Source organism: Aptenodytes forsteri, unplaced genomic scaffold (assembly GCF_000699145.1).
Source record: "Aptenodytes forsteri isolate BGI_AS27 unplaced genomic scaffold, ASM69914v1 Scaffold26, whole genome shotgun sequence".
Classification (NCBI taxonomy): Eukaryota; Metazoa; Chordata; class Aves; order Sphenisciformes; family Spheniscidae; genus Aptenodytes; species Aptenodytes forsteri.
Genome location: NW_008794125.1, coordinates 1548966 through 1573072, shown reverse-complemented (window position 1 = coordinate 1573072; position 24107 = coordinate 1548966). Strand labels below are relative to the sequence as shown.

Below are 24107 nucleotides of genomic sequence, written 5' to 3'. Positions count from 1 at the left end.
TGTACCCCCGGTCCCAGCTCTCCTCGAAAGCCTCTAACCTGGTGCTTCCCGCAGGTGTCGGCGCTGGCCTTCAACGGGAACAGCACCTTGCTGGCTTCCGCGCAGGCCGGTCCCCCGAGCGTGGTGCGCCTCTGGGACTTCCCGACGGGCAGCTGCCTCTCGGTGTTTAAAACCCACGTCCGCTCCCTCTTGTCCCTGAGGTGGGTTTCAGCCTGGGCGCAGGGATGCGTTCAGGTGGGCCAAGTGTTGTGGCATGGCGGCTTTTCTGTGCTACTCCTGCGTGATAAACCAGGGGTGAATTACAGTTCTCCTTCAGCTGCCTGTGTTTATCACCGAGACCTGCTGGCAGCTGGCCCGGAACAGCTGATACGCTGCCAGCTCCCTCCTGAGCTTATCCCGCAGGTCTTGCTGTCTCCCCATACCCTGAACTTGCCTCCTTTTATTCCCCGCTGGGATGCACTCGGGGTACAAGGAGCTGCATTTCACCAGGTGGCCTCTTCTTGCAGCTTTTCCTACAGCGGAGCCGTTCTGTGTGGCGTCGGAAAGGACGGGCACGGCAAAACGGTGAGGACTGAAACTTGGGCTTGGAGGTTTCCCCGCCCTGCGAACAAGCGACATGAGGTGGCTCTTCTCCCAGATTACGCAGTTATTTCGCAGACAAACCTCTGCTCTGGGCTTTCCTAGACATGTTCTTCACTGTAGTCAGAGGGAGATCTCTTTCTCATTAGCTGCTTAGAAAATCCTTCCCTTCTACCTGATGCTTGCGAGTGTTTGCATGCACGATTCTCCGCTGCAAGCAAACAAATCCTTTCGGAAGCAGCCCGAGAGACCTGCTCGGGTTGAGCTTCGGGGCTGTTTCTGTCCCTGGTGTGGTCCCAGCTAGGAGCCCAGCCGGGGTGATGAAGGCAGCTGTGTGATCCTGCCCACACCCTGTGGGGATCGCCGCAGGCTCACGCGCAGCGTTGCCGCCCGCCTCCGCAGCCGTTCTGGCCCACCGGGCTGAGGGCGACACGTGTTTGTGTGATATTTCGAGCTGGAAGGCTTGCAAGCGCGTGGTGGAGGAATGGGACTTGAAATGGGAGGTTCAGCACTGACTAGAGCCCCAAAAAACCTTTTTTAATAGCATTTAGGGCAAGATGTGAGGTTTAATCTTTCAGTTCTGAGCATCGCAGGCATCGCTGCTAGAAGGGATGCTGGGCACTGAAGCTGCCACCCACCGATGTAGCTAGGGGATGACGCAGATCCCACGTGTAGCAGTCAAAAATAAAATTGTTTCATGGGACTGGGGGTTTTGCTTTATCAGTGGAACTGTTTTCATCCGCTGATCCCTTATTGACAACCACCAGCAATTAGCTGTGCCATCGCTAACTGCATACTGCCTGCAGGAAAAAAACAAACAGCGCTTTGGGGTTTTTTTTTTTCCTGGCACACAGCAGCAGTCCGTGATCCGGGTGGGAGCTGGCGAACTGAAACTGGGGAGGGGGGGATCAATAGGGCGAAAGCAGGATGGGAGAACGGGGAGTGCTGGGGGCCTGGCCGGGAGCACCTCTCCCAGCGCGATGCCTCAGCCCAGCCCAGCCTCCAAGGTGATGCTGGGTCTGTTTTTAACGCTGTTCTGAAATGCAGAGCATCGAATCACCTGCATTTCTTCACCCATCTCCTCCTTTCCTTTGGGGAAAGGGTTGGACTCTCTTGCCCCTCGTGATGGGCACCGTGAGCATGCAAACCTGCATCGGAGCAAAGTGCTGCGAGAGCCAGCGCAGCCGGACATGTGCTACCTTCAGCTCTCGCGGACCGGCTCAGCCCTGGTACAGCTCTTGCATCTCAGCAGGCAGAGTTCCCACTCCTCTGTGGATTTTCTTTCCAAGTCTGAGCCCTGTTGCCAGGCAGCCCTGGGATTTAGAACCTATAATTATGGATGCCAGACCAGTATATTGCCATGAAGCTTTGCAAAGCTGTTGGACTGTCCTAAACCCTCTGTGCGAGAGAATTTTTTTTTCCCCTGCTTCAATTCCGTTATCGATCCTTTGTGCCCAGCCCCGGAGCAGGCTCCCGCACGTGCAGCGGGTCAGCTGCTGTGACGAAAAGCTCTTTTGCTGCCCAGGTTTCCACGTTTGAGCAGCTCTGCCATCGTGTCTTCTTGCTTCAGATGGTGGTGGTGTGGAACGCTGCTCAGGTGACCCATGGCGGAGAGGTGGCCGTGCTGGCCAAAGCGCACACGGATGTGGACATCCAGGCCCTGAAGATTGCTTTTTTTGATGACACCAGGTAGCGTGCAAAAAAAAAAAAGAAAAAAATCAAAAGCATTGGTTGGGGCACAGCTGCGGGGGGAATTGTGGTGCTGCAGCCGTCCGGTTGCCATTCCTGTTCTCGGTCCTCACTGTCAGCCGGTGGCCCTTGGGGCGCTGACCTTTCACCAGTGGCTTGGAGAGTCCTGCCCTGGTCCTCACGCAGTCTCTCCCGGGACAGGATGGTGTCGTGCGGCCGGGACAACGTCAGGCTGTGGCGAGTACGGAGCGGAGCACTGCGCTCGTGTCCCGTCAATCTGGGCGAGTACCATTCCCTGGAGTTCACCGACCTGGCCTTCGAGGAGGGGCACGCGGCCGAGCGGGAGCCGGAGGACCGCACGCTGTAAGGGGCTGCTGGGCTCCACCGTCACCCGTCCTCGGGGCAGCCTGCCAGCAGGGAGCTCGACGGCTCTCGGCTGCCTTTAGCATCCTCCTTCCCCTTCCTCTGCGTGAGCATGGCATTTTGCTTGGGTTTTCCCTGCAAAATACAGGTGTCTCCTGGAGCTGGGAGAGCCTCTCCCCTCCTCAGCACACTTTGCTTCCCAAAAGAGATTTGGCTGCTTGCAGAATAGCTCAAGAAATGGGTCTTTCCTCTTGCCATACTGATGTTTTGCCATATTTAGTGAATCCCTTTGCCCACCTGAGGCTTGTGGTTAGCTTTCTGTTGGCAGCGGGAGGGGTGTGGTACATATCCGCTTGCATATAGACAGATACACGCTTTTTTTGTTGTTTTATTTTATTCATCAAAGCCAGACCTTTGTTGCTACCGCTTACTGCTCCATAAAGGCAGAGCTGTCGGCTCAGCTGGCCCTGCCTTCCCCCGGGCTGCGTCCTGTGGCAGAGAGAGGTTTCCTTCTGAGGTCTATGCCGAGCTTTTAGCTCTTTTGCTAATTAATGTTTCAAAGGGACAAGAAATAAAATAGGAAGCTCCGAGCTGGTTGTAGGTTTGTAGGGTAGCGTAGCGCATGGAAAGGTGCCCTTGGACACCTCATTGACCTGTTAGGTTACTGCGAACCAGAATTGCTTTCCATCAGGCAAACAGTTTAACGGGTAAACCAAGCTGGGTTTTTACTAGCCCACGCTGGCGCAGCTCCTCCTAACCCTGGGGTGCCAGAGCAGGGGTCTCTCTCCTTTACAGCTTTGTCTGCAGCAAGAGCGGCCACGTCTTGGAGGTGGACTACAAGAACGTCTGCATGAGGAGCGCGCGGCGGCTCCTGCCCGTGCAGCCCCGGGGCTGCCAGCGGCAGGACAAGGCAGGCGGCGGCGCAGGTAGGAGTATCTGCAGGCAGGGAGGAGGGGACCAGCCAGGGAGCACCTCAACCACCATCGGGGTCAGAAACGAATTCAAACAAATCTCTGGTAAAATAAACCAGCTATTTACCTACTGCTAAGGATTATTTTGGGTTGATTAGATCATTGCTAGCTATTTGCCTCTTAAGTACTGCAAATAATCTTCCTTAGTACAGCAAAGTTATCACTTTAAGAAAGAATTTTAGCGTTTTAAATGCTGATTGCACTTTCAGCGAAACACTACTTTTAGAAACATGAAACAAGGTCTTAATTTGCTGATGGGAATCTTAATGTAGAGATGGAAAAAGAGCTAAGCCGACCAACAAAAAAGATGAATTTGGGGATTTTTTTCATTATTCAGCCTGTGCAGAGTGTTTGGGAAATCTTTGTTGCTGTATACTAAGTAGTACAGCTTTCAGCTCTTCCATTAATTTTAACAGCGGGAAGAATTCACTTTCAAGTGCGATTGCTCTGATATCTGAAAACTTAGTGCATGGTTTGCTTTGGCAAATTGAGCTAATTAACCTAGAGCATGCCCCCTTGAGAGGTAGGTAACTCTGGCTCTCACTTCATGGGCGAGAAGACGCCCAAGAGGAGATGAAACGATGTCCTTGGGTGTCCTCCTGGTAGCAGTGCTGGCTCGTGCCAGTGCTTTGACCAAAGGACTTTATACCTGAATCAAAAAATCCCAGTTCCTGTAGATCTGTATTCTTTCTCCCTTCTCGCTACGCTGCAGAGAGGATTTGAGACACGGAAATGAAAGGGGTTTGTATCTCAGGCAGTTAATCTAGGACATCCCTTGCCATAAGATCCTGTTCGAGGCAAAAGTATGGCAGGGTTTAACAAGTGGTAAGAATTTTCTGTGCCTGGCAAGACTTGCACGATGGTAAAGAGGAGTGCTGGAAAGGGAAGGGGACCGAACATGTTTTGAGTCCCGAGAAGGGCTAGCTGAGACTCCTCAGCCCATACTGTCCATCACCGTGGGATTGCTGGCTGCTTCTTCTGAGGCTTCAGCCGCTGGTGCGGGTGGACCGTCGGACTCAGCTCTTGGACGGGGCAACCCTCAGTTTGAGTTTTCTTGTTTCAAGTGTACAAGGTCGTGTTGTTTTTTGGGTTTTCAGGCCCTGGGATCGCTATAAACAGTATTAGCATCTCCTCAACCTTCTGTGCCACGGGTTCAGAAGATGGCTACCTGCGGCTGTGGCCACTGGACTTCTCAGCCGTTGTCTTAGAGGCGGGTGAGTAGAGCTGGGACCAGTGCTTCTGAGCTCCACATCTCCATCAGGCTGCTGCTGTGAAGCCAAAGCTCCGCTGGCGTGTCTCCTAAAGCAATTCTCGTGAACGAGGGCATCTTTTATGCCTGCTGTCTCTAGGGGTGGCTGGCTTGGAAGTCTTTTACTTCAACAACAATTATTCATGTTCATTCTTGTAACTCGTAGGAGAAAGGCAGGATCTCCTGGGTGAGAGCAGGCACTCAGTCTTCATTTCTGTGCCCTTGTACCCATGGCTCTTCTGTCCGTGAAAAATTAGGGGAGAAGTTGAGCAGTTTTTCACTCTTTTTGAAACAGCCACCGTAACAGCAGAGCCCGGGGACTTCTAGAAAGGGCAGAGACTAATTTGTCACTAGACTCAAACCTGCAAGCGTTCAATCCTGAGGTCGTGTGGGATGCTCATTCCTGCGCGCGTTACTTTCCTAAATACGAATCTGGTTCTGTAGCTGTGCTCCAGCTGCTGCTCCTCCTTTTCCGGGGGGTTCGCTGACTCCTGTGTCTTTCCCCAGAGCACGAGGCTCCGGTGAGTTCTGTCTGCATCAGCCCGGACAGCCGCAAAGTCTTGTGCACGACCGCTGCTGGCAATCTGGGCTACCTGGATATCCAGTCACGGAACTATAACACCCTCATGCGCTCTCACGAGGACTCCGTTTTGGCGTTCTCGGTGGAGGGGATTTGGAAGCAGATGGCAACGGTGTCTCAGGACAATACCATCCGAGTCTGGGACCTTGTCTCCATGCAGCAGGTAGGTGAGACGAGAGTCAGTAGGTGTCTTGCATTTGTTAATAGTCTGCCTAGTCTCTCTTTAGTCTAGTTATCTGTTAACTGTTTGGTTATCAAAGCTCCACAGTTCAAGAGCCCTTAAATGTCCTCCCTGAAGCACGGGGGGGTACCATAGGCAAGAAATCCTTCTGGAGTATGGAGTTCTGAGAGCTTTAGCTTAACGCATAATTTGGCCTTAGCTTCTGAAGGTATTGTTAAACAAAAATATTTTCTTTTCCTCCATCTTTTGAATATTGCTTTTTAACACAAAACATAATACCCAAGGGCTTCATTTAAATGCCTAAAGGCCCAGGACTTCACTGGGCCTTAGATCCATCCAGGCAGGATGAGATTTCTGTTGTGGGACACACTCACGGTGGAGGTCTGAGGCTGTTGCGGCGTTAGGTACGGCTGCCAGGTACAGCTTTATCCAGCTTTGTGCCTGCGGCGTGTCTCTTCCCCGCAGCTGTATGACTTCACAGCTGCAGAGGAAACGCCGTGTGCTGTGGCCTTTCACCCTACCCAGCAGATCCTGGCCTGTGGCTTTGACAGCGGGATGGTGCGGACCTTCAGCTTGGCTGCCTCCGATCTGCTGGTGGAGCACAAGTAAGCACTTGCAGCGGGGGCTGCACTGGGGCAGGTACGGGTCTAACTGTGGGTGCCCTGGCAAGAGGCACAGCGATAATCGTGGAGGTGGGAAAAGTGCTTTTCTTGAGCTTGACAACCCTCACGTCCCAGCTGAGTGGTTTTCAGGCAGAGATAGTCTGCTGTGCCAAGGCTCTGGGTGGTAAAAGTCCAACCTGCGAAGGCTACGAGGGCTTTCTTTACGACTTCCCAGTGGACAGTTGGCCAACAGTAGGAAAAGGCTTGTCCTAGAGAGCAGCTGAACAGGGAGCCCTTGTGAGCCTCGGCACGGGAAGTGGAGGATGCTCCAAAGGGAGAGGGAGCATGTCCCTTCCCGGGACGGCTGGAGTGCTGCGCTTGCTGCTCGGTTTTCCAAAAAGTTGGGAGTGTCGATTGTCCTGGGCTCCTGCAGGCGTGAGCACGGTGGGGTCCTCTGCCTGCCCCTGATTATTTTGCTCCCCTGGGTTCTTCACGTTCCTACTGTTTTCTGGGGTTTTGCTTGTTTGTTCTCCTCCCCTTTTTCGTGTTTTCTGCCTTCTTTCAGGCAGCACCGCACTGTGATCACTGGACTGACCTTCTCTCCAGATGGCAATTTCATGTTCAGCTCCTGTTTGCAGGGAACTCTGGCTCTTTACAGCTGTACGGCGCAGAAAAGCCACGTCCTGAGAGTCCTGGGTAAGACTTTGGGGTTCTGGGTTGCCTTTCTTCTTTTTTGGTAGCACAGACATCCTAGCACCAAAGCCAAACCAGACTGAGCCTACTCAGAGAGGTATTTTCTGATGTACCTTCTGAGCTGTGTCATTTGTGTTTATACCGTATGCGTGAGCAAACCCTAGTGACTGCCAACCCTTCCCTACCCGTCCTGGTTCAAACGCTCTCAGCTTGCTTGGCGTTACGATTTTGTGAATGGGCTGGAATCGCAGAGACCTGCCCTTTCAGGTCTGGGTTCAACAGTGCATTGCCTAGAAGCAACACAAGCGTAGAGTCTTCCTACTTATTGATGCCCAAGCCCTGACTCTTTCCATTTCGTGGATGTGCAGTTTAATTTGTTTAAACTGGATCGCTTCCCTAATCCTGCCTGCAGCACAGCTGCGCAAAGAGCCGTGCTGGTGAACGGAGAAGGTGGAGAGCTGCGGGCAGGGGAAGCAGTGCAGGGGCAAGGCAGTTTGGAAACATTAATGTCACATTTAATGTACGCTTTTGAAACGAGCTGTGGCAGCACAAGCTTGGGCAGGGAAAGGGAGCTCCGTTATGCAATATTGTACGAAGAGGAGGATCCTGCCCCAAGAAGCGTGCAGCTGAAGTAGGTGGAGAAGGAACAGGGGCTCAGAGAGATCAGGGAATTTGTCCAAAATAACCCACGTTTGGTGTCAGTGCTGCAGCTGGTCCTTTACATATTGACTCTGCTCTGAAATTGTGTTCACTGCCTGGCCACGTTCCAGGGACAGAACAGTGGAATTCTGGTAGTGGAATGAATACAGAGAATTGCTCTGATGTCTGTGATTTTTAGGCCTTTGGGTCTATCTGTCCACCAGACTGACATCAGCGTGGTGGGGTTCGGCACTGACTTCATTCTGTGCAGGGTTCAGACACCCAGGCTGCAGCAGAGATCTCACATTCACAGATCCTTGTCACAGCTTCTTGTGACGTTAAAAAATAAACACTAAAATCAATTTTATTCCCTTGACTTTGTTCTGCTCTCCTTGAGAACACCGCACGTTCAGTCAGGCAACAAGCCATGCATCTAGACCCTGCCCTTGAGGTGGTTCACTGCACGCTTTGGGTGCTGCAGATAAAATTTGTAGCGTCTTCTACACCAGACGTTGCTGCTTCCTCAGGCCAGAACGTTAACCCAAGGCTGATTCGGAGGCAGGAGAAGCTGCAGCTACCGGTCAGCAGCACCATCACAGAGTGAGCTGGCTGCAGCGTGGGCTTTGCTCCTCTCTTCACTCTCTCTCTTGCTGTGGCCCTCAGGCAATGTGGTGGCCCGGGACGCTGGGAGCGGTTCGGATGCTTTGGTGGTCAGTGGGGACAGCCGTCTCTTGGCCTTCGTGGGTCCCTCCAAGTACGTTGTGACCGTGATGGAGGCCTGCTCTCTGGATGAGGTACCCAGCAGGCTCCCCTTGTTCCTGGGGGAGGGTGGGGAGGGGAGCACATGCCACAGGGGGAAGTTCCCATAGGCTGCATCAGATGAGATAGATCAAGGGCCTTGGGCACCAGCAATGTTGGAGAGGGCCCTGCCCAGCCCAGCAGACACTTGTCTCAGGGTGCTTACAATGAGGTTTGTTTTCCATTCTGTGAGATGGAAACAACAAAGTCAAGGTTTAGAATCATAGAATCATTGAGGTTCGAAGAGACCTCTAAGATCATCGAGTCCAACCGTCAACCCAACACCACCATGCCCACTAAACCATGTCCCTAAGCGCCACATCTACACGTCTTTTAAATACCTCCAGGGATGGGGACTCCACCACTTCCCTGGGCAGCCTGTTCCAATGTTTAACCGCTCTCTCAGTAAAGAAATTTTTCCTCCCGTCCAATCTAAACCTCCCCTGGCGTAACTTGAGGCCGTTTCCTCTCGTCCTATTGCTTGTTCCTTGGGAGAAGAGACTGACCCCCACCTCGCTACAACCTCCTTTCAGGTAGTTGTAGAGAGCGATGACGTCTCCCCTCAGCCTCCTTTTCTCCAGGCTAAACAACCCCAGTTCCCTCAGCCGCTCCTCATAAGACTTGTTCTCCTAGAACAAGTTTATTCTTCTCTGGCTTCACTCCCCTCTAGAAAGATAATTTGGAGAACTCTTGTGTAGACTGTCAGCTCCGACTCCTCTTTGTGAGCTGCTCTCCTGGGCAGTAGGGACATTGCCTGGACCCTGCAGCCCCTCATTAGGTGGGAAGGGAAGGGTCTGGGGGGCTCCACAGCCTCGTGTTAGGAGAGCCATGGGAGGCTCCTGAGGCTTCTGCAGTATTTGCTCCAGGACGTTTGTTCATCAGCTCCTTGTTTCACAGCTGCTGAGGGTGGACATCAGCATCCTCGATTTGAACAGCACGGCCTTGGACTCTGCAGCCAGAGTCTGCTTTGCTCCAGTGCCTCGAGGCGAGCTCCTGGTGTCCACTTCTTCCAATAAAATCCTTGTGCTTGATGCAAAAACGGGACGACTGGTGCGCGAGGTAGGACACTATGAAATTCATGCACTGAGGTCTCATGTCATGTGGGGCTTGGGCACTTCATGTCACTGTAGGAGGCTAAATGAGAGAAGAGCTCATCCTGGAGTTCACAGGCTTCAAAGAAACACGAGTGGCAAGCGTGTAGCTACCCTGGTGTGGTTGTGCTCAGGGTGAGCCTGAGCTTGTCCTTGTTTTCCGTGCTGTCGCGCTCCTGTCCTCTTGCTGAAGCATAAGGACAGGAACTAGCTCAGTTAATGCTGCTGGTGCCGTTTCTTGTCCTCAGGTGTCTCCCGTTCACAAGCTGTCCTGTTCTTCCTTGGCGCTGAGCAAGGATGGCAGGTACCTGCTCACCGCTGGCGGCAAAGTTATCAAAGTGTGGGACTATCAGATGCGCTTCGATATCAACTTCCAGGTACTGCCCACAAAGGGAGGGAAGGGGGGTTGGTGTTGCCCTGATCAAGCATTTTGGAATCCCTGGAGAACAGAGCAACAAATGCCCTCTGTGTGACTTGGCCCGGTGTCCCTGGTCCCAGTTCGCCCAGCAGCTGAGAAACGCAGCCCTATTCCCACGTTGTAATAATGCCCTGCGCTGAGCACGGGCTGGGGCTGCCAAAGCACCGCGCCTAGTGAGACCCTCTGCGGAGGACAGAGGTGGGTGTTATCTCTGTGCTAGGGACGGAGCTGCCCAGAGAAGAAAATGGCTCGCCCAGGGTTTTGGAGGTATTGAGAGCTAGAATAAGACCTTGGGGGTTTTCAGCTTCTGCTCGTTTCTCCAGATCAGTCTGTTGAGGCTCAACCCCAGGTTGATCAGCCCTAGGTCTGAGCACTGTAGGGTGTGGTGCTGGCCTCTGAGGGGATCTTCTGCTGAGGAGTGTAGACACTGGCTACGGAGGGCAGGGAGTGCAGTAACCACCATCCTGATAGGGCAGGCGTGGTGATGGAGTCGTTCAAGGCGTGCTCACTCCTAGGTGTACATCGGCCACTCGGAGCCAGTGCGCCAGGTGGCCTTCACCCCAGACCAACGGCACGTCATCAGCGTTGGAGATGCCATCTTCCTCTGGGACTTCCTGGCTCTGCCTGCGGAGAGTTCACCCCCCGCCGGGTAAGTGCACGGTGCTGGGCAGTGCCTTCCCCTCCTTCCCGTCACCTCCCCTGCCCCATCCCCTCTCGGTGTAACGCTGGTCTCCTTGCCTTTCCAGGGCTCATTCCTCCGAGTCCGCTCTGCAGCCGGGAGCAGGTGAGTTTGCCTCCTCCCCTGAGTTGTGCTGGCCGGCAGGTTGGCAGCTCTTCCACAGCTGCTCTTCATGGCAGAGGGTAGGGGTTGGGGGTTTTTGCTTCCTTCCCTCAGTGGGTCAGATAGCAGGGGGCTAACCAGCTAATTAACCCCAAGGGACAGCCTTCAATTAACTAGCACCTCTCAGTGGGAGTCTGCCAAGGAGGGGATGTTCTGAGCAGAGCAGCTCTGGGTTTCTCGGTAGATCTTTCAGCTTTTGCCTTCTGTCTTTCCCTGCCTCCATCTCTTCTGTCTTCTTTTTCCCTGCCCTCACTGTCCCTCTCTCTGTCGTCCCCTTTCTTGAAGGACAGAGGAGAAGTGGCTCCTCCTGTGTAGGAGGAAGCTGGAGAAATGACCTTGGAGGCATCGCCATTCATCAAGTCAGGAGGATGAGAGGATCTAAGGGATGAGGGAAGTTACACAAACCCTTTTCTCTTCACAGAAGGGAGCTCTGAGAAGCTAAAGGATGCTTCTGAGACACCTCGGCAGACAGTTCCTCTTCCGTTGTTGTCCTCACCACCATGTTTGGATGTCAGCTCTGTCCACCAAGCGGGATGTCAAAGTAAGAGGAACTGCTTGCAGGGAAGGGGAAAATTGATCTTGTTTTAGGAAAAACTCCTTGCCTAGTTCAGCAGCTTCCTTGGAGCCATCCCTGCCCGTGATCCCCTTCCTGCAGACTGACAGACCAGTCTGCACTTTCCTTCCCCTGACTTGGACAAAGCCAGCCAGAGGTGTTGGGGTTCAGCACCGCTTTTATCCTCTGCTCTCCTCCATAGACTAAGCTGCTGGCACAGCTTCTCTGAGGGCTGTGGTAAATACCTTGCTGGACATACCCAGGAGGAAACGTCTGCTTTGCCCTCCACCCTAACAGATGGGCTGTTACACAGAGCAGGAGAATGACACTGCCAGAATCGAAGGGTCGGTCACACACGAAGCAGTCCTGAAGGACACAGATGGCTCTGTCTTCCCACTAATTTTTCTCTTCAGGTATTTTCTCCGAGTCGGACCAAGAGGAGGAAGCAGGTCTGCCAGGCAGCAGCAGGATGGTGGCGAATGGAGACAAAGATGCCTCGGTCCTCGTGGTGGAGTCGGTCAGAAACGAGGAGCTTGTTGTTGTGAGGCCCAAAGTCAGGCAGGAGAGCTCGAGGTCTCTTGGAGAATCAGCAAACGGTAAATCAGGGGTATTCCCATCTTGTACAGAGCTCAGCTCCTTAGGGGCACGATGCGTGCAGGCCTGCATGGCAGCTTGGTCTATCCCTGACAAATAAAGAAAGATCATTATTAACACGGTACAGACAGACCCGGACACGTGCTCTGAGTTGTGAGACGAAGGGCAGCAATGTGTTCCTCGGGGCTCTTCCCTTGGGTGTGATTTACCAAGGGAAGTCAGTATTGAGGGAAGCTCGTGTTGGTCCCCAAGACTGCTTGTTTTTCTGGCTCTTTCCCTGCTGCTGCTTCTAGGCACATCAGAAGCCCCTCTTCAGCTTGGAGCCAATATCATCTCTAAGTGGCACTTTCTATTAAACCCGGCTGAAATTAAAGCTCCCAATGTCTCTATTAATAGATGCACAGCCTCAAAGCTGCAGCAGTTTGTGGCGAGCTGCCAGAAGCAGGCAGCTGCCAGCGCTCAGCCCCAGGCAGGACTTGTTGGAAAGCTTCAACATAAAACTATGCCTCCGCCGCTCTCGTTAAAGACCTCTTTCTAGCTGTGTGGCTTATGCTTTCGCAGCGATGCCCAGGGCACGCAGCGTGGATGCCCTTAGGCTGTTTGCAGCGTGGTGTAGCTGAGCCGGGATGAAGGGGGGAGATGGATATTCCTCTTTTTGCTCCTGGAAAGCTGGTGGTTTTCCTATGGCCGGTCGTGTAGGAGCACGTGTGATGCTGCAGTCTGATTTTTGCCTCGTGTGTGTGTGTGTATGCACGCACATACACAGCATCTGAACGGACAGCAAGCCACAGCCTAGCGGCTGCTCCCGAACCGTTCCCGGGAGCAGCATCCCATAGGTACTGTTTTCTTCTTTGTGTGGCAGAACCCAGAAAGGAGACCAAAAGTCCCAAGTTCCAGTGCTCCGTCCGCCCAGATTCCTACCGGCATTTCACTCCTCGCTTTAAGGCATCGGTGCTCCCCCAGGTGAGAGTTGTGCCAGGGCTGGTTACCTGGGCAGGTGGCGAACAAGCATTTTGGGGCTGGGGTAGGTGGATTTTCCAAATTGTTTCCATTTTGTTCTCTGTTTGAAAGCAATTTGTGAAATATACCCCTGGGCCTGATGTTCAATTAGAAACTCCTAACGTTAGTTCCCCTTTCTCCTCTACATGCAGCTCTTTCCAGACTAGTAAAAAGTGAGTTGTGATCAACTCTTTTTCTGTTCAGCTAATCTGCATACATTTTTATTCTAAAGAAATGGAAATGGCATGTGCTATTGTAAGTGAAAGACGAGTGAGCAATGGAGTGATTCATCATGCACCCATATTTGCGAGCAGATGCGTTGGCAGAGCAGGCTGGGGAAGGCAATCCATCGAGCGTAGTGAAGATAGTCAAGGCACAGCTCTCGCTCTGTTAACAAACAGAGCAATAATAAAACAGAAACTTAACTCAACCTTTTCCCAAGCTCTGGTGTTTGCGGTGCTGGGAGAAAAGCTACATTCAGCTCGCACCCTCAATTCTCTCCTCTGTCCCTCCACCTGGTAGCAGTTTGTCCCCCCACTGTCTTCCTATTGAAACATCTACATCCCCAAGTCAGCAAAACCCATTGAACTCCTTCCCAGCAGGATTAGCAGCTGCTCATCGGCTGGGCAGTGGCTGCCAGCCTGTTTTGTGCCCCATCTGAAAGCATCTGTGCCTGGTTTTGCTGGTGCAGTTTCTCTTTTGTATGTATAAGTGTGCACTTCGGTATTCATCCGTGGATGTGTTGAACTTGAATTGTGTGAGTATTGGCACGAATTTGCGTGTTGTGTGTGTGAGGACGTGTGTGTGCTTGCACGCACGCTTTTTCTTACATGGGCGTTGAATGTACCTGACCGGGCCATCCTTCTAGAGCTTATTTTAAGCCGGTGTCTATTTTTCTTGTAGAGTTTCTTATCTCCTCCAGCTGGCAGTGAGGTCTTGAAGCTGAAAGCAGTGATCGGCTACAACGGGAACGGCAGAGGGAATATGGTGTGGAACCCGGACACAGGTACGCCAGGAAGGCTCCGGAGGGGCGGGAGGTGTGCGTACTGAGCCAAGTTACGATTTTCTAGCTGTTGGGTTGGGATCTCTGCTTTAACACAGGGGTTCTTTGCGTTGGTAAAATCCAGTAATCCTTCTTTCCTGTTGGCAAACGTTAGTTGATAGGGGCAGACTCAGGCTTCAGTTGCTGAGTGGATAGAGCAGAAGGGAAGGCTCTCACAAAGGCCATCTTGCCTCCTTTCTCCAGGCTGGAGTGATGCCCAACAGCTTTGCTTTGCTCAGGTTAGGGGAAGTGAGATTTTACTCCACTCTCCACCTGATGGGAAGGATGCTGACAGGCTGCGTAGAAGAGTCAGCTTTTACGTATTACTGAAAAAAAAGAATTTTCCAGAATTGTGATGCAGGTTGTAGTGGGTGCTGTATGTGAAGCCTTTACATGAAAACATCCCATCTCCTCCTCTCTGCTAGGCTTCTTCGCCTACACCTGTGGCTGCGTCATCGTAGTTGAAGACCTGCACTCGGGATCACAGAATCATTGGCTTGGCCACGTGGAGGAGATCTCTACGCTCGCCGTCAGCCACGATGCCCAGGTAGGAGAGGCTTCTGCCGCCCCGGGCTGGGTTTTGTCTGTGTCGCTTTGAGCTAAAGGAATGTCACAGTCTAAAATCCCATTTATCCGTTCCCTTCTTCTGCCTGCTGCCTGGAGACCTGGGGTTATGGAAATAAAATAAATGGTTTTGGAGCCTAGCTATCCGTTGTGCTGGCTCAGTGTGACAGTAAAGGCTGCTCCCTTCCTCTGGGTGATGTTACCATTCCTTCCTACCGTCAGCTGATGGTTGTTCTCGCAGAATTTTTCATTTGCCAACCACGTCACTTTAATTTCAGACTAACAGTTGCTAAGACTAACTAACTAACGAAGTGTTCTCTAATTACTTACCAAGGTCTCAGTGACAACATATTGGTCTGTTAGGTTCTTGCCTCTGCCTCAGGAAAGAGGAATGGAGACTCCCATTGTCAGATCTGCCTCTGGAATGTCCAGGATGGGGTTTGCACAGCAAGTCTCTTCCATCACGAGACGCAAGTACAAGCCATGGCATTCTCTCGGGATGATAGATTCCTTCTTACCCTAGGTGAGTACGCCTGTGACACCGGGTGTGGGTGCAGGAGTACACCCTAGAGTAGACAGCTCATGGGAGGAAGATGCTGTAAGCGTGCAGTACCTGCAAGATACGTACCAGGCTCATGGGTATGAAGCTGTTGCTTGGTAGCCTCAGGACAATGGATAATGCAGCACGTAAAACTGCAAGTGATCTCCGGTCCTCCTGGGAGTGACCCCCTGCAGAGGTACTCTTTGCAGCTGAGCGTGCTTCCAGGGCGCTGTCGGCAGCGTTTCGAGGGGAAGCAGGTGCCCTGTGCGTCTCAGCCACAGGCACGAACGCTGGGCTCCCACAGCTCCCCGCAGTTCTTTCTCATTGCCCCAGCTAGCTCGTTTTTCCTGAAATTACAGCTTTCTTCTCCTGGCTCACTGTGCTTGTTAAGCCCATGTAAATAGTTTGCAGTTACTATATATAGTGTCCAAAGGGAAAAGCCTTCTTCTGGACTTCTTATTGCTGCTTAGGTGGAATTGCATAGAAGTAGCCAGGCTTCAAACTGTGAGCCTCCTGCCAGGCAGCGATGCCAGCACAAGATGGATGCTCAAGCTGTCTGTTTTGTTTAGGCAAGGGACAGTTAAAGGACAAATATGCAATTAGCAAGTTCTTGTTTTGCATGAGAGAGGACCTGTGGAGCAGGCAATACACACTCTCTAGGCTGGTGAGTCTGCCCTTGGAAAAAAGCAAGCTTTGCTGGAGAGGAAGAGAGCTTTGTGCTCTCCACGGAGCAGCGTGGGAGAGGAGCTCTCCTCCTCCAGCTCTGGTCTGGAGAGAAGAGAAAAGCTGAAAGTCTCCACTGAGGTTATGGAGCCTGGGAAAGGCAGCAGGAGAACACTGTCCTCCGGAGCTGTCTGGGAGCTGGGGATGTTTGCCATCACCAAGGCCAGTGCCTTCTGCTGCCACCCAGGTACGGTGGCTTCCATTAAGATCAGCTCCCATCTCAGCTTTGACCTCAGCAACGGTGGCATCCCTTTCTTATTTCAAGACTGTTGTTAGCCCCGAGTGCACAGTATCACTGGAGGGCTGGTGTGGGGGCATATGTGCAGTAGCTCCTAAGGATGTAGAAACAGCAGAAAACCTGCTCTGCCTGCTGAAATCCCTACCACGCCAGCCGTCGGCCGGTTCAAATGCTGGCTGCAGACCCCGCGGCAGGGCCAGATTTGCTACAACCTCCAGCATGAAGCGTTGGGCCAGTTATATCTGTCCTCAACTCGGATGAGGACCCGTCACGTCGTGCAGCTTTTGCTGAGCACGCAAGGAGCCATGTCCATGCCTGGGACGGCGTCCGCAGCAGTTGTCTCCGAACAACTGGATAAGGGAGCGACACAGTTGATGCGTGTGTGCTGCGTGTATGCTTGTGAGCGTCCTGAAGAAACTCTGAGGCTGCAGACTTTCCTCCTGCTGTCTTTCATGTTCTACCTAGGGGACTACAGCGATCAAACCATTGCTCTGTGGAATACCTACACTTACGAACTCATGTCGTCGACTTGTATCTCGGAGCCAGTCCATGACGTGGCTTTTAGTCCTCTTTCTCACAGAGAACTGGCCTGTGTGGGGAAGGGAGCCGTGATGTTTTGGCTGTTGGAGCAGCAGGGGGCTGACGTCAACCTCAAGGTAAACCTCAGTTTTACCTTCTTTTAAAATTTCTGTTCAGCATCTCCGACTTCTTTTCCAAGCCCCTGGTGAGTGTGACGGAGGCTCTGCCCCCACAGGTCTCTGAGAACTGATGATTTCTCTTAGAAATCATCATTAGCTGGCCGTGAGTGGCTTTCAGTTGTATTTGAGGCATTAACTGCGTGAGTTGAGGGTAGACGGAGCAGGGAGGGGTTCTGATGTAGGTAAGCACCATTTTCTCTTTGATGTTTCTGTTTTACGTGTTCCGGCAGGTTCATCGGGCCCCTGCCCCGGACGTGTTAGGGCCGGTGGAGCTGACCTCTCTCTGTTACGGTGCCGACACTCTTCTTTATAGTGGGACTAACTCAGGCCAGATCTGCGTGTGGGACACCGAGACTAATTGCTGCTTCATGACGTGGGAGGCCGACGAGGGTGAGATCGGTGGGTGCAAATGCCCCGGGCGTCTGTCAGGGCTGTAACAGGGAACTCGTTAGGAAAGAACAGCAATGAGCTTGCAGACCTCCTTTCACTCAGCTGTGCTCAGTAAACCAGTTTGCTGTCGGATGCAAGATGCATGGGGTGGCAATGGATCTGTGACCTGGGTTTCCTCGGGGTCCTGGGTTTCCTCGGGGGTTCACCTCTAGTCTGTAAAAACGCTGGGTATTGGGCTGTAGAAGACCCCCGCTGCCCTGCCCGAATGAATCAGTGGCCTGGCTGTCAGGAGCACACCTTGGGCGATGGCCGAGAGCGGTGGATATTCACGGGTGCCCTCCGTTCCCCTGTGGCCTCCCAGGTGTGCTGGTGTGTCGGCGCAACAGGCTGGTGAGCGGCAGCAACACGAAACGCATCCGCCTGTGGGCAGTGGCCGCCGTGCAGGAGCTGAGGCTGAAAGGTCCCGATGCCAGGTAGGATGTCGTGGCCCCAGCGTCTCCGCCGTGCTTGCGCCCGTCTCGAGAACACTCTGGGCTCTTGAGATGCTCTTCCCCTCATCTGGCAGCTCCCAGGACCTGTCTGAGAGGTGGCTTTTCACGGACAGACATTGGCTCTGGCTGTAACCACGCTGCTCCTGTTGCTCTTCATCCTTAGCTTTTCCTCTCCATCCCGTGACTGCTGATTCTTTTCTGTCTGCGTCTTTTTACTGAATTTTTGCCACAGGTAGCTGAACCCTCTTAATACTGGAAATGGGTGGAGTTTATCATGCCTGAAGTTTGTGTCAGTGATTTGTAGGAACTCCTTTAAGAGAATTAGTGAAAACGCATTGCCTTCTCTCGCACTATTGCATCCCCTATTTTCTTTCTTTCTTTCCTATAAAAGATGGTTGTGGTGCAAATGCAACGGTAGTCACTGTTCAATGTACAGGAGCTCCTCACTGAACCATTTAGCTGCAAACACGTGACTGGGCTCACTAGAAAATTGCATTTCAAGGAGGCAGAGTGGCTGTTCCAACAGTTGAGCCAGTCCTTCTCGCATCCTCCTTTCCTCCAGGTCTAGCTCAGTCCTGCTAGAACATGAGATCACCCTCGACGGGACGATAGTCAGTGCGGCCTTTGATGACTCTCTAGAAATGGGAATTGTGGGCACCACGGCAGGAACCCTGTGGTACATCAACTGGACAGAGAGCACAAGCATCCGACTAATCAGTGGCCACAAGAACAAGGTTAGAAGGGCTGGGCTGGGGTGGTTTGTCCCGCAGAGCAGCGAGCGCTGTGTGTGCTGTCCGTGTCCCGGGAAGCGTGTGCGGGCTGCAGAAGCGTTCCCTGGTCTGGCCATGGGAGAGGTCAGGGAGCTGCAGGGCTCGCTGGTGCTGATGGGACAACACGGAGGAGTCGAGAGAGAAATGGGCGCACTGAGGAGTCCAACATCAAGAAGTCTGAGCTCATCCGCTCTAGCCTTAGGTGTTTAACGGCCTCAGCCTGGGAGCAGCTGTGGGCCTTTCTGCTGGAGCGGAAGAATGCAGTTTGCAGGCTTGGTTCCTGAGTGCTGTGACTTCTGCCTGCCTTCTGTTTGCTAGCTGGACAACCACATCAGATAACGTTTTCTTTGCCTAAAATGTTAAAAAAAAAAAACCCCAAACCAGATGAAGAATGACTGTTTTGAATTTTGCTGTTGCTTTGGGGTATCTTTATGCTACAGAAAAAAAGATTTCAAATGGTAGAAGAGAAGGCATTTTACTTACACCTATGTTGTGTAGTGCCTGGTCCTAGCTTTGGGGTTACCTTTACTGGTTTCCATTACAAGCCTAGCTGTCAGCCCAAGATTTAAGGACAAAACCAAAGCACCCCACCTTCCTTTACGTCTGGGGCTTCTTGTCTGGTGTCTCCCACGAGAGGGGTCCTGGGGGACGAGAGGGCAGAGGAGCTGATGTCCTCTAGGCTGCGGCATTTGTAGGGCCCCTGTTCCCCATCTCCGTTCTCGCTGCAGGTGACCGAAGTGTGCTTCAGTCCTGACGAGACTCACTGCGTAACGTGCGGGGAAGATGGCAGCGTGAGGATTTGGTCTCTGGGCAGCATGGAGCTAGTGGTACAGTTCCAGGTGCTCAACCAGGTAATTGTCTGCGGTACGTCAGTCTCTTCCTCTTGGTAGAGGGCACAGTCCCACTGCTTGGGATTGCAAGGACTGCTTTGTCCTCACGGAGCAGACTAAAGCTGGAGAAATACTTGCAGGCGGAGCTTTTAGTGCGCTTGCCCGTCTTCACTGTGTCACTGGGTCCCTGCCCTGGTTCCTTTGCAGAGCTGCCAGTGCCTGGCCTGGAAGCCTCGCCCCATCGTTGCGTGGGGAGCTGAGAGCCAGCATGTAGTGGCAGGGTACAGTGATGGCACCATCCGCGTGTTCAGCATTTCCAGGACAGAGATGGAGCTGAAAATGCACCCCCATGCCGTTGCGCTGACAGCAATTGCCTACTCCACAGACGGTGAGGCTGCCTGTTGTAACACTGGGGAGATGTTGCCTTGGGGAGCATGGCTTGGTTGTGCCTGGGTTACCCTGACCTCCTGCCCAAAAACCTGAGGCCAGGGAGAGGCAGAGAACTTGTATCAGTGAGCTTTGGTAAGCTCTGCCAGCTGAGCATGTGGTAAATGGGACACGGGAGGTGTATTGGCAATGGTATAGCAAAGGGGGTTGGGTACAAGAAGCATTCCTTTGTGTCCTCCTGCTTACAATCTGCAGTGGCTCTTCTTCAGTGTGGTGTTTTAGTGGGTGTTTCTGAGACATCTCGTCTTACCCAGCCCTTGACTCAGATGTTCCCAGCCTTTCACGGTGTTTCGGGAAACCGGCATCCCGTGATCTCGGACCTTTCTCCTATGGGCTTTTTCTTCTCCTACAAGAAGTGTCCCATTCTTTTCTCTCCTCTGCCCACAGGAGAAATGATCTTATCGGGGGGCAAGGACGGGCTCGTGGCTGTCAGCAGCCCTCGCACCGGAATGACTATCCGCGTCCTCGCTGACCACAAAGGCTCCCCCATCACTGTTCTCCAGTGCACCAGGAAGCAGGTGAGACCTCGCCCTCTGCCCCGGTGCTGTGCGGGACTGAGTTCCCCATGTGTCACTGCACGGCTGTAGGAAGCAGCAGCAGGGTGGCCGGGCCGGTCAGCGAGTTTGCTTCGTTGTCCCTCGCCCTTCTTCTTCAGGGCCCCATCTCCTTCAGTAACTTCGGTTTTTCTAGGGCTGTCTTCGGTGGGGTAAAGCCGCAGGCGTTGCGGGTGCAACCCTGAGCGAGGCTGTGCCTGCGGGCGGGGGGACGTTTGGTGGCTGTTGCAGACACGCTGCAGGCAGATGTAATGTGTGCCCGCGCCGCATGCTCTCGGAGAGCAGCACCCCTTGAGAGCAGCCCGGGCTGTGATCTTTCAGCCCCTGTGCCACCGAGAAAGGGCTCGGCATGCTTTCCCCGCTTCGCTCCTTGACAGCCTGGCCTCCTGTGTGTAGCTGGCTCTTTGTACGGTTCCTCTGTGGAGCTGGGAAGACTTGGTTGTGCAGCATTGTGATGGTTTTAGCGTCTCCTTTGTCCTTCTCTTCATGGAGAATTGTCTTCCTTTGCGCAGTGGAAATGAGAACAATTTTGCCTAAGTTCTCAGGCTTTAAAATCATCCATGCTGCAAGGCTGTGTTCCCTGGTAATTCTAGGCTTAGGAGATCCTCCTTGGTTTTAGGTGAAGGACATTGTTAGGGGACACACGGTATCTGCAAGCACTCCCCTAGGAGATGCGCAGATCCAGAGGGCGTCCCGGGGAAGAGATCTGTGTCGTTCAGGCCAGGCGCTCACCCCTCCTCCAGCAGCCTCTTCTGCGGGGGCTTTCAGCCCGGAGCGTGCCGCTGGTTCCGGTACCACGGCTTCCTTGTCCTATTTTGTTGTGATTAGTGCCCAAATAGAGGTTAATCCTGGCGTTGATCCCCTACGGCATAAGGCCTGCGTTCCCACGAGTTCCTGCCCCATGCTAGCTCTAGTGGCAGCCTTCTCTAAAGCTTCTGTACTGCCAGAGTCGCAGCATTGCGTTTATCTTCCGTAGTACCGCGACTTTGGGGTGGAAGGAGGCGAGCTCTGGCTGGCCACCAGCTCGGACCGGCGGGTCAGCGTCTGGGCCTCCGACTGGCTGAAGGACAAGTGCGAGCTCCTCGACTGGCTCAGCTTCCCGGCTCCTGCCGGCCCCGAGGTGAGCGTGGCACCTGCCAGCCCCTGCCTGCTCGTGCCACCGATCTCGGCACCAGCCGGGCTGGAGGAGGGATGCCCCAAGGCTCTGAGCGGGACGGGGCCAAAGAGAGAGTGTGTGCTTAGGAAAGTCATCTTCATTAGTTCTGCTGTTGCATTAGTATCTTGTTAATGCACCTTCTTGCGTGTCGAAAGGCAGCGGGAGTTGTAGCAGTGCCTAACCGCTGGGAAGCACTGACTTTGTAAGCGTGAGGAGTCAAAAACCGCATCTGCAAAGAGCCGACACCCCCGTGCTACGCAAAACAGAGCACGGGCAGCAGTCAGCACAGTGCGCGGAAGAGAGACCTAATTATGAGCACGCTGCTAACTTTGACGCTCCCAAAGAGCATGAATATTCAGAGCCAGGAGCCCAGTGACGGGTTCACAGAGCCAAGTTCCTCTAGCCCTGTGTGTCTGTGAAGCTTTGCGGGACCCTTTGGCTCCAGCCCAGGTGTGAGATTTGGGCAGCAGGACACCTGCTAGAAAGGGGAGGAGGGTCTGTATCGGAGAGGATGCGGAGATGGTCCCCGGTACATGTGACATTGGCATGCAGAAGGGAGCTGGGTCTTTTTGGGGGGGGGGCAAACGGTGGTGCCTCAGCCTGCCACCCTCAGGGCCAAGCACCGTCCGGGCCCCTACAGCAGTTGGGTTCTGTCAGTGTTTCTTCTGTTTGTTTCCAAAACGACGGATTTCCTCTCCGTGAAAGAAACTCACTACAGGTCTCCCGACAGTGAACAGGGGAAGGACTGATCTTGCATCCACTACTAAAGATCTATCTTCTGGGCCCTATTTTCTTGTGTTAAACCGATCCATAACCCAATCCCACCTTCAAGCCCACGTAGCAATAATGCCTCGGTGGAAATTCAACCTGTTGGACCCTCGTGTGTCTTGCTCCTACGGCGGTAAACAGTTTGCTTCAGGTTTCCATGGCAGTGTGGGGGTTGCTCCTTGCTTTGACGTGAGCACGTCCGAGATGGCAATGCAAGAGGGAGGAAACAGCCTCCATCATGCTAATTTCCCGCTGCTCGGACACCTGCAGCCCAAGGGCTGGTGTCCCTCCTTGCCCTCCTCTTGTCCCGCACTGTGTTGGGTCGGGCTGGAGAAGCTAGCCTCGATTTTGTTCCCTTTGGTTTCCCTCACCAGGGTCTTGGCAGCCTCCCGCCCAGCCTGGCCGCGTTCTGCCCTTGGGAACCCGGTACCCTGGTCTACGTCGGCTTTGGGGTGCAGAAGGAAGTCTTGTTTTACAGTCTGCGCAAGAAACAGGTACTTGTGCCCTGCCGGGGTGGCACGGGAGCTCCTCTGCCGCTGCGGGGCCGTGGCCACCTCGAACGAGGTGCGCGGTGGCGGGAGGCAGCGCTGCCCCGCGCGGAAAGCCAAGTCTGAGGGTGTGGGGTGGGCTCAGGCGAGCAGCCGCTCCGGGCAACAGCTTTTCATCTCGGAAACTCCCAAGTCTGGCCCAGGTAACGGGTGAGCGGCAGGGCCCTGCCCCTGCCTCGGGCTGTGTCTGGGCAGGCTGCCAGTCCCTGCTGCCGCCCTGCTGCCTCTCCATCCGAGAGGAGGGGAAGGCGTTCGCTTTCAGGAGCGCTAAGGGTCTCTAAATCGTTGAGTCGAGTCCCCTCTGGAAAGCTGATGCCTTTGGCAGGTTTCTGAGCTCTGAGAGGTGCTGTGCATCTGTCAGCCTCCCCTTTGAGAGGAGCCCTTCACCCTCCTAACGACTGTTGCTGCAGCAGCCCTGGTCTCCTGCCTGCTCATTTCTGAGCTATTGGTGTGTTTCTCTTGCTGGAGCGCAGGTAGTTGAGAAGATCTCCTTGCCGTACTTTGCCACATCGCTCAGCCTGTCTCCTGCAGCACGCTTCATGGCTGTCGGCTTTGGCGGTGAGTACCGGAGGGTGCTGTGGGCTCTGCTGCCCAGGCTGCCTTGTCCCCAGGTTGCCTTCGGCAGGGAGGGATATCCCCTTCTTCCTGAGAGTTTGGGGGGAAACCAATCGTCCTTTTTTCTTTAAACAAGACGTGTGCACACACACCAGCCCGTGTCCTCAGACCCCGGGAGCTACGGTCCTGGGACTGCGGGTAGCTGCCCCGCTCCCGGGCACGGTATGCGTCAGGCAAGGAGAAAGCTCCAGGAGACTCATAGGTCGGACGCGTGAGCTCAGTCCCGTTTGTCAAGGAGCAGGATTTATCACTTGAATTACTCCTTGGGGTTACGGGCTGTCTTCGTCTCTGCTTGTGAGCCAACAGCTCTGTGGCTGTGTGAGCTACAGCCCGGGAGGCAGAAGGGACCTTCCCCCAGCACAGGCACGATCGGCACCCTTCTCCTGTCAAGGGCACCTTGCTCCTGTAGCTGTTTGTATCTGCCTGGGGAGGCAGTACGTACGTCCATCCCGCTCTGACAGCAGCTCCTGAGAGCAGGGTGAGTTCCACGCCTGCCCCAGAGCTGCGGGGCATCAGCTCAGCCCGGGGCCGGGCGTTTTGGGGTGGCGTGAGACAGCAGAGTTGCACTAACGCGTGCTGCCGCATCCATTACTGCAGTGTGACAGTCTGACACGCAGCGTGGAGCTGCTCTGTCACGCTCTCTCCCTGTTACCAGCCGTTAATTGCCCGCTTGCTTTGGCAAAAAGCTGTCCCCTGTCCCTCAGCTTATCGACTCGCAGCTCAGCAGTGGGGAGAGGGCCGGGGGGGGTGGGGGGTGACAGGGAACCGTGCTCCTGCCACGGACAAGCCCCGTTGCAGCGGGGCCTCCTTCCCCCGGCACTGAGCCCCCTCCTTTCCCCGCAGAACGGCTCCTGCGGCTGCTGTCCTGCCCCGCCCGCTATGCGCAGGACTA

The 24107-nt window shown here is 53.9% G+C and overlaps 1 protein-coding gene across 1 annotated transcript in view; it reads left to right on the top strand.

The window, feature by feature from the left end:
- Positions 1 to 24107, top strand: part of WDR90 (WD repeat domain 90) — a 46099-nt gene that overhangs the window by 7952 nt on the left and 14040 nt on the right. The window contains 30 exon segments of the mRNA XM_019471548.1: positions 55 to 200; positions 507 to 564; positions 2150 to 2268; positions 2470 to 2631; positions 3427 to 3557; positions 4700 to 4816; positions 5359 to 5594; positions 6078 to 6217; positions 6780 to 6910; positions 8210 to 8340; positions 9242 to 9403; positions 9684 to 9812; positions 10369 to 10502; positions 10600 to 10637; positions 11116 to 11235; positions 11661 to 11843; positions 12704 to 12804; positions 13744 to 13846; positions 14308 to 14429; positions 14810 to 14969; positions 16414 to 16604; positions 16877 to 17045; positions 17398 to 17509; positions 18090 to 18261; positions 19026 to 19148; positions 19335 to 19515; positions 19962 to 20092; positions 21105 to 21248; positions 22427 to 22546; positions 23074 to 23158. Of these exon segments, the coding sequence (XP_019327093.1) occupies positions 55 to 200; positions 507 to 564; positions 2150 to 2268; positions 2470 to 2631; positions 3427 to 3557; positions 4700 to 4816; positions 5359 to 5594; positions 6078 to 6217; positions 6780 to 6910; positions 8210 to 8340; positions 9242 to 9403; positions 9684 to 9812; positions 10369 to 10502; positions 10600 to 10637; positions 11116 to 11235; positions 11661 to 11843; positions 12704 to 12804; positions 13744 to 13846; positions 14308 to 14429; positions 14810 to 14969; positions 16414 to 16604; positions 16877 to 17045; positions 17398 to 17509; positions 18090 to 18261; positions 19026 to 19148; positions 19335 to 19515; positions 19962 to 20092; positions 21105 to 21248; positions 22427 to 22546; positions 23074 to 23158 (4051 nt within the window).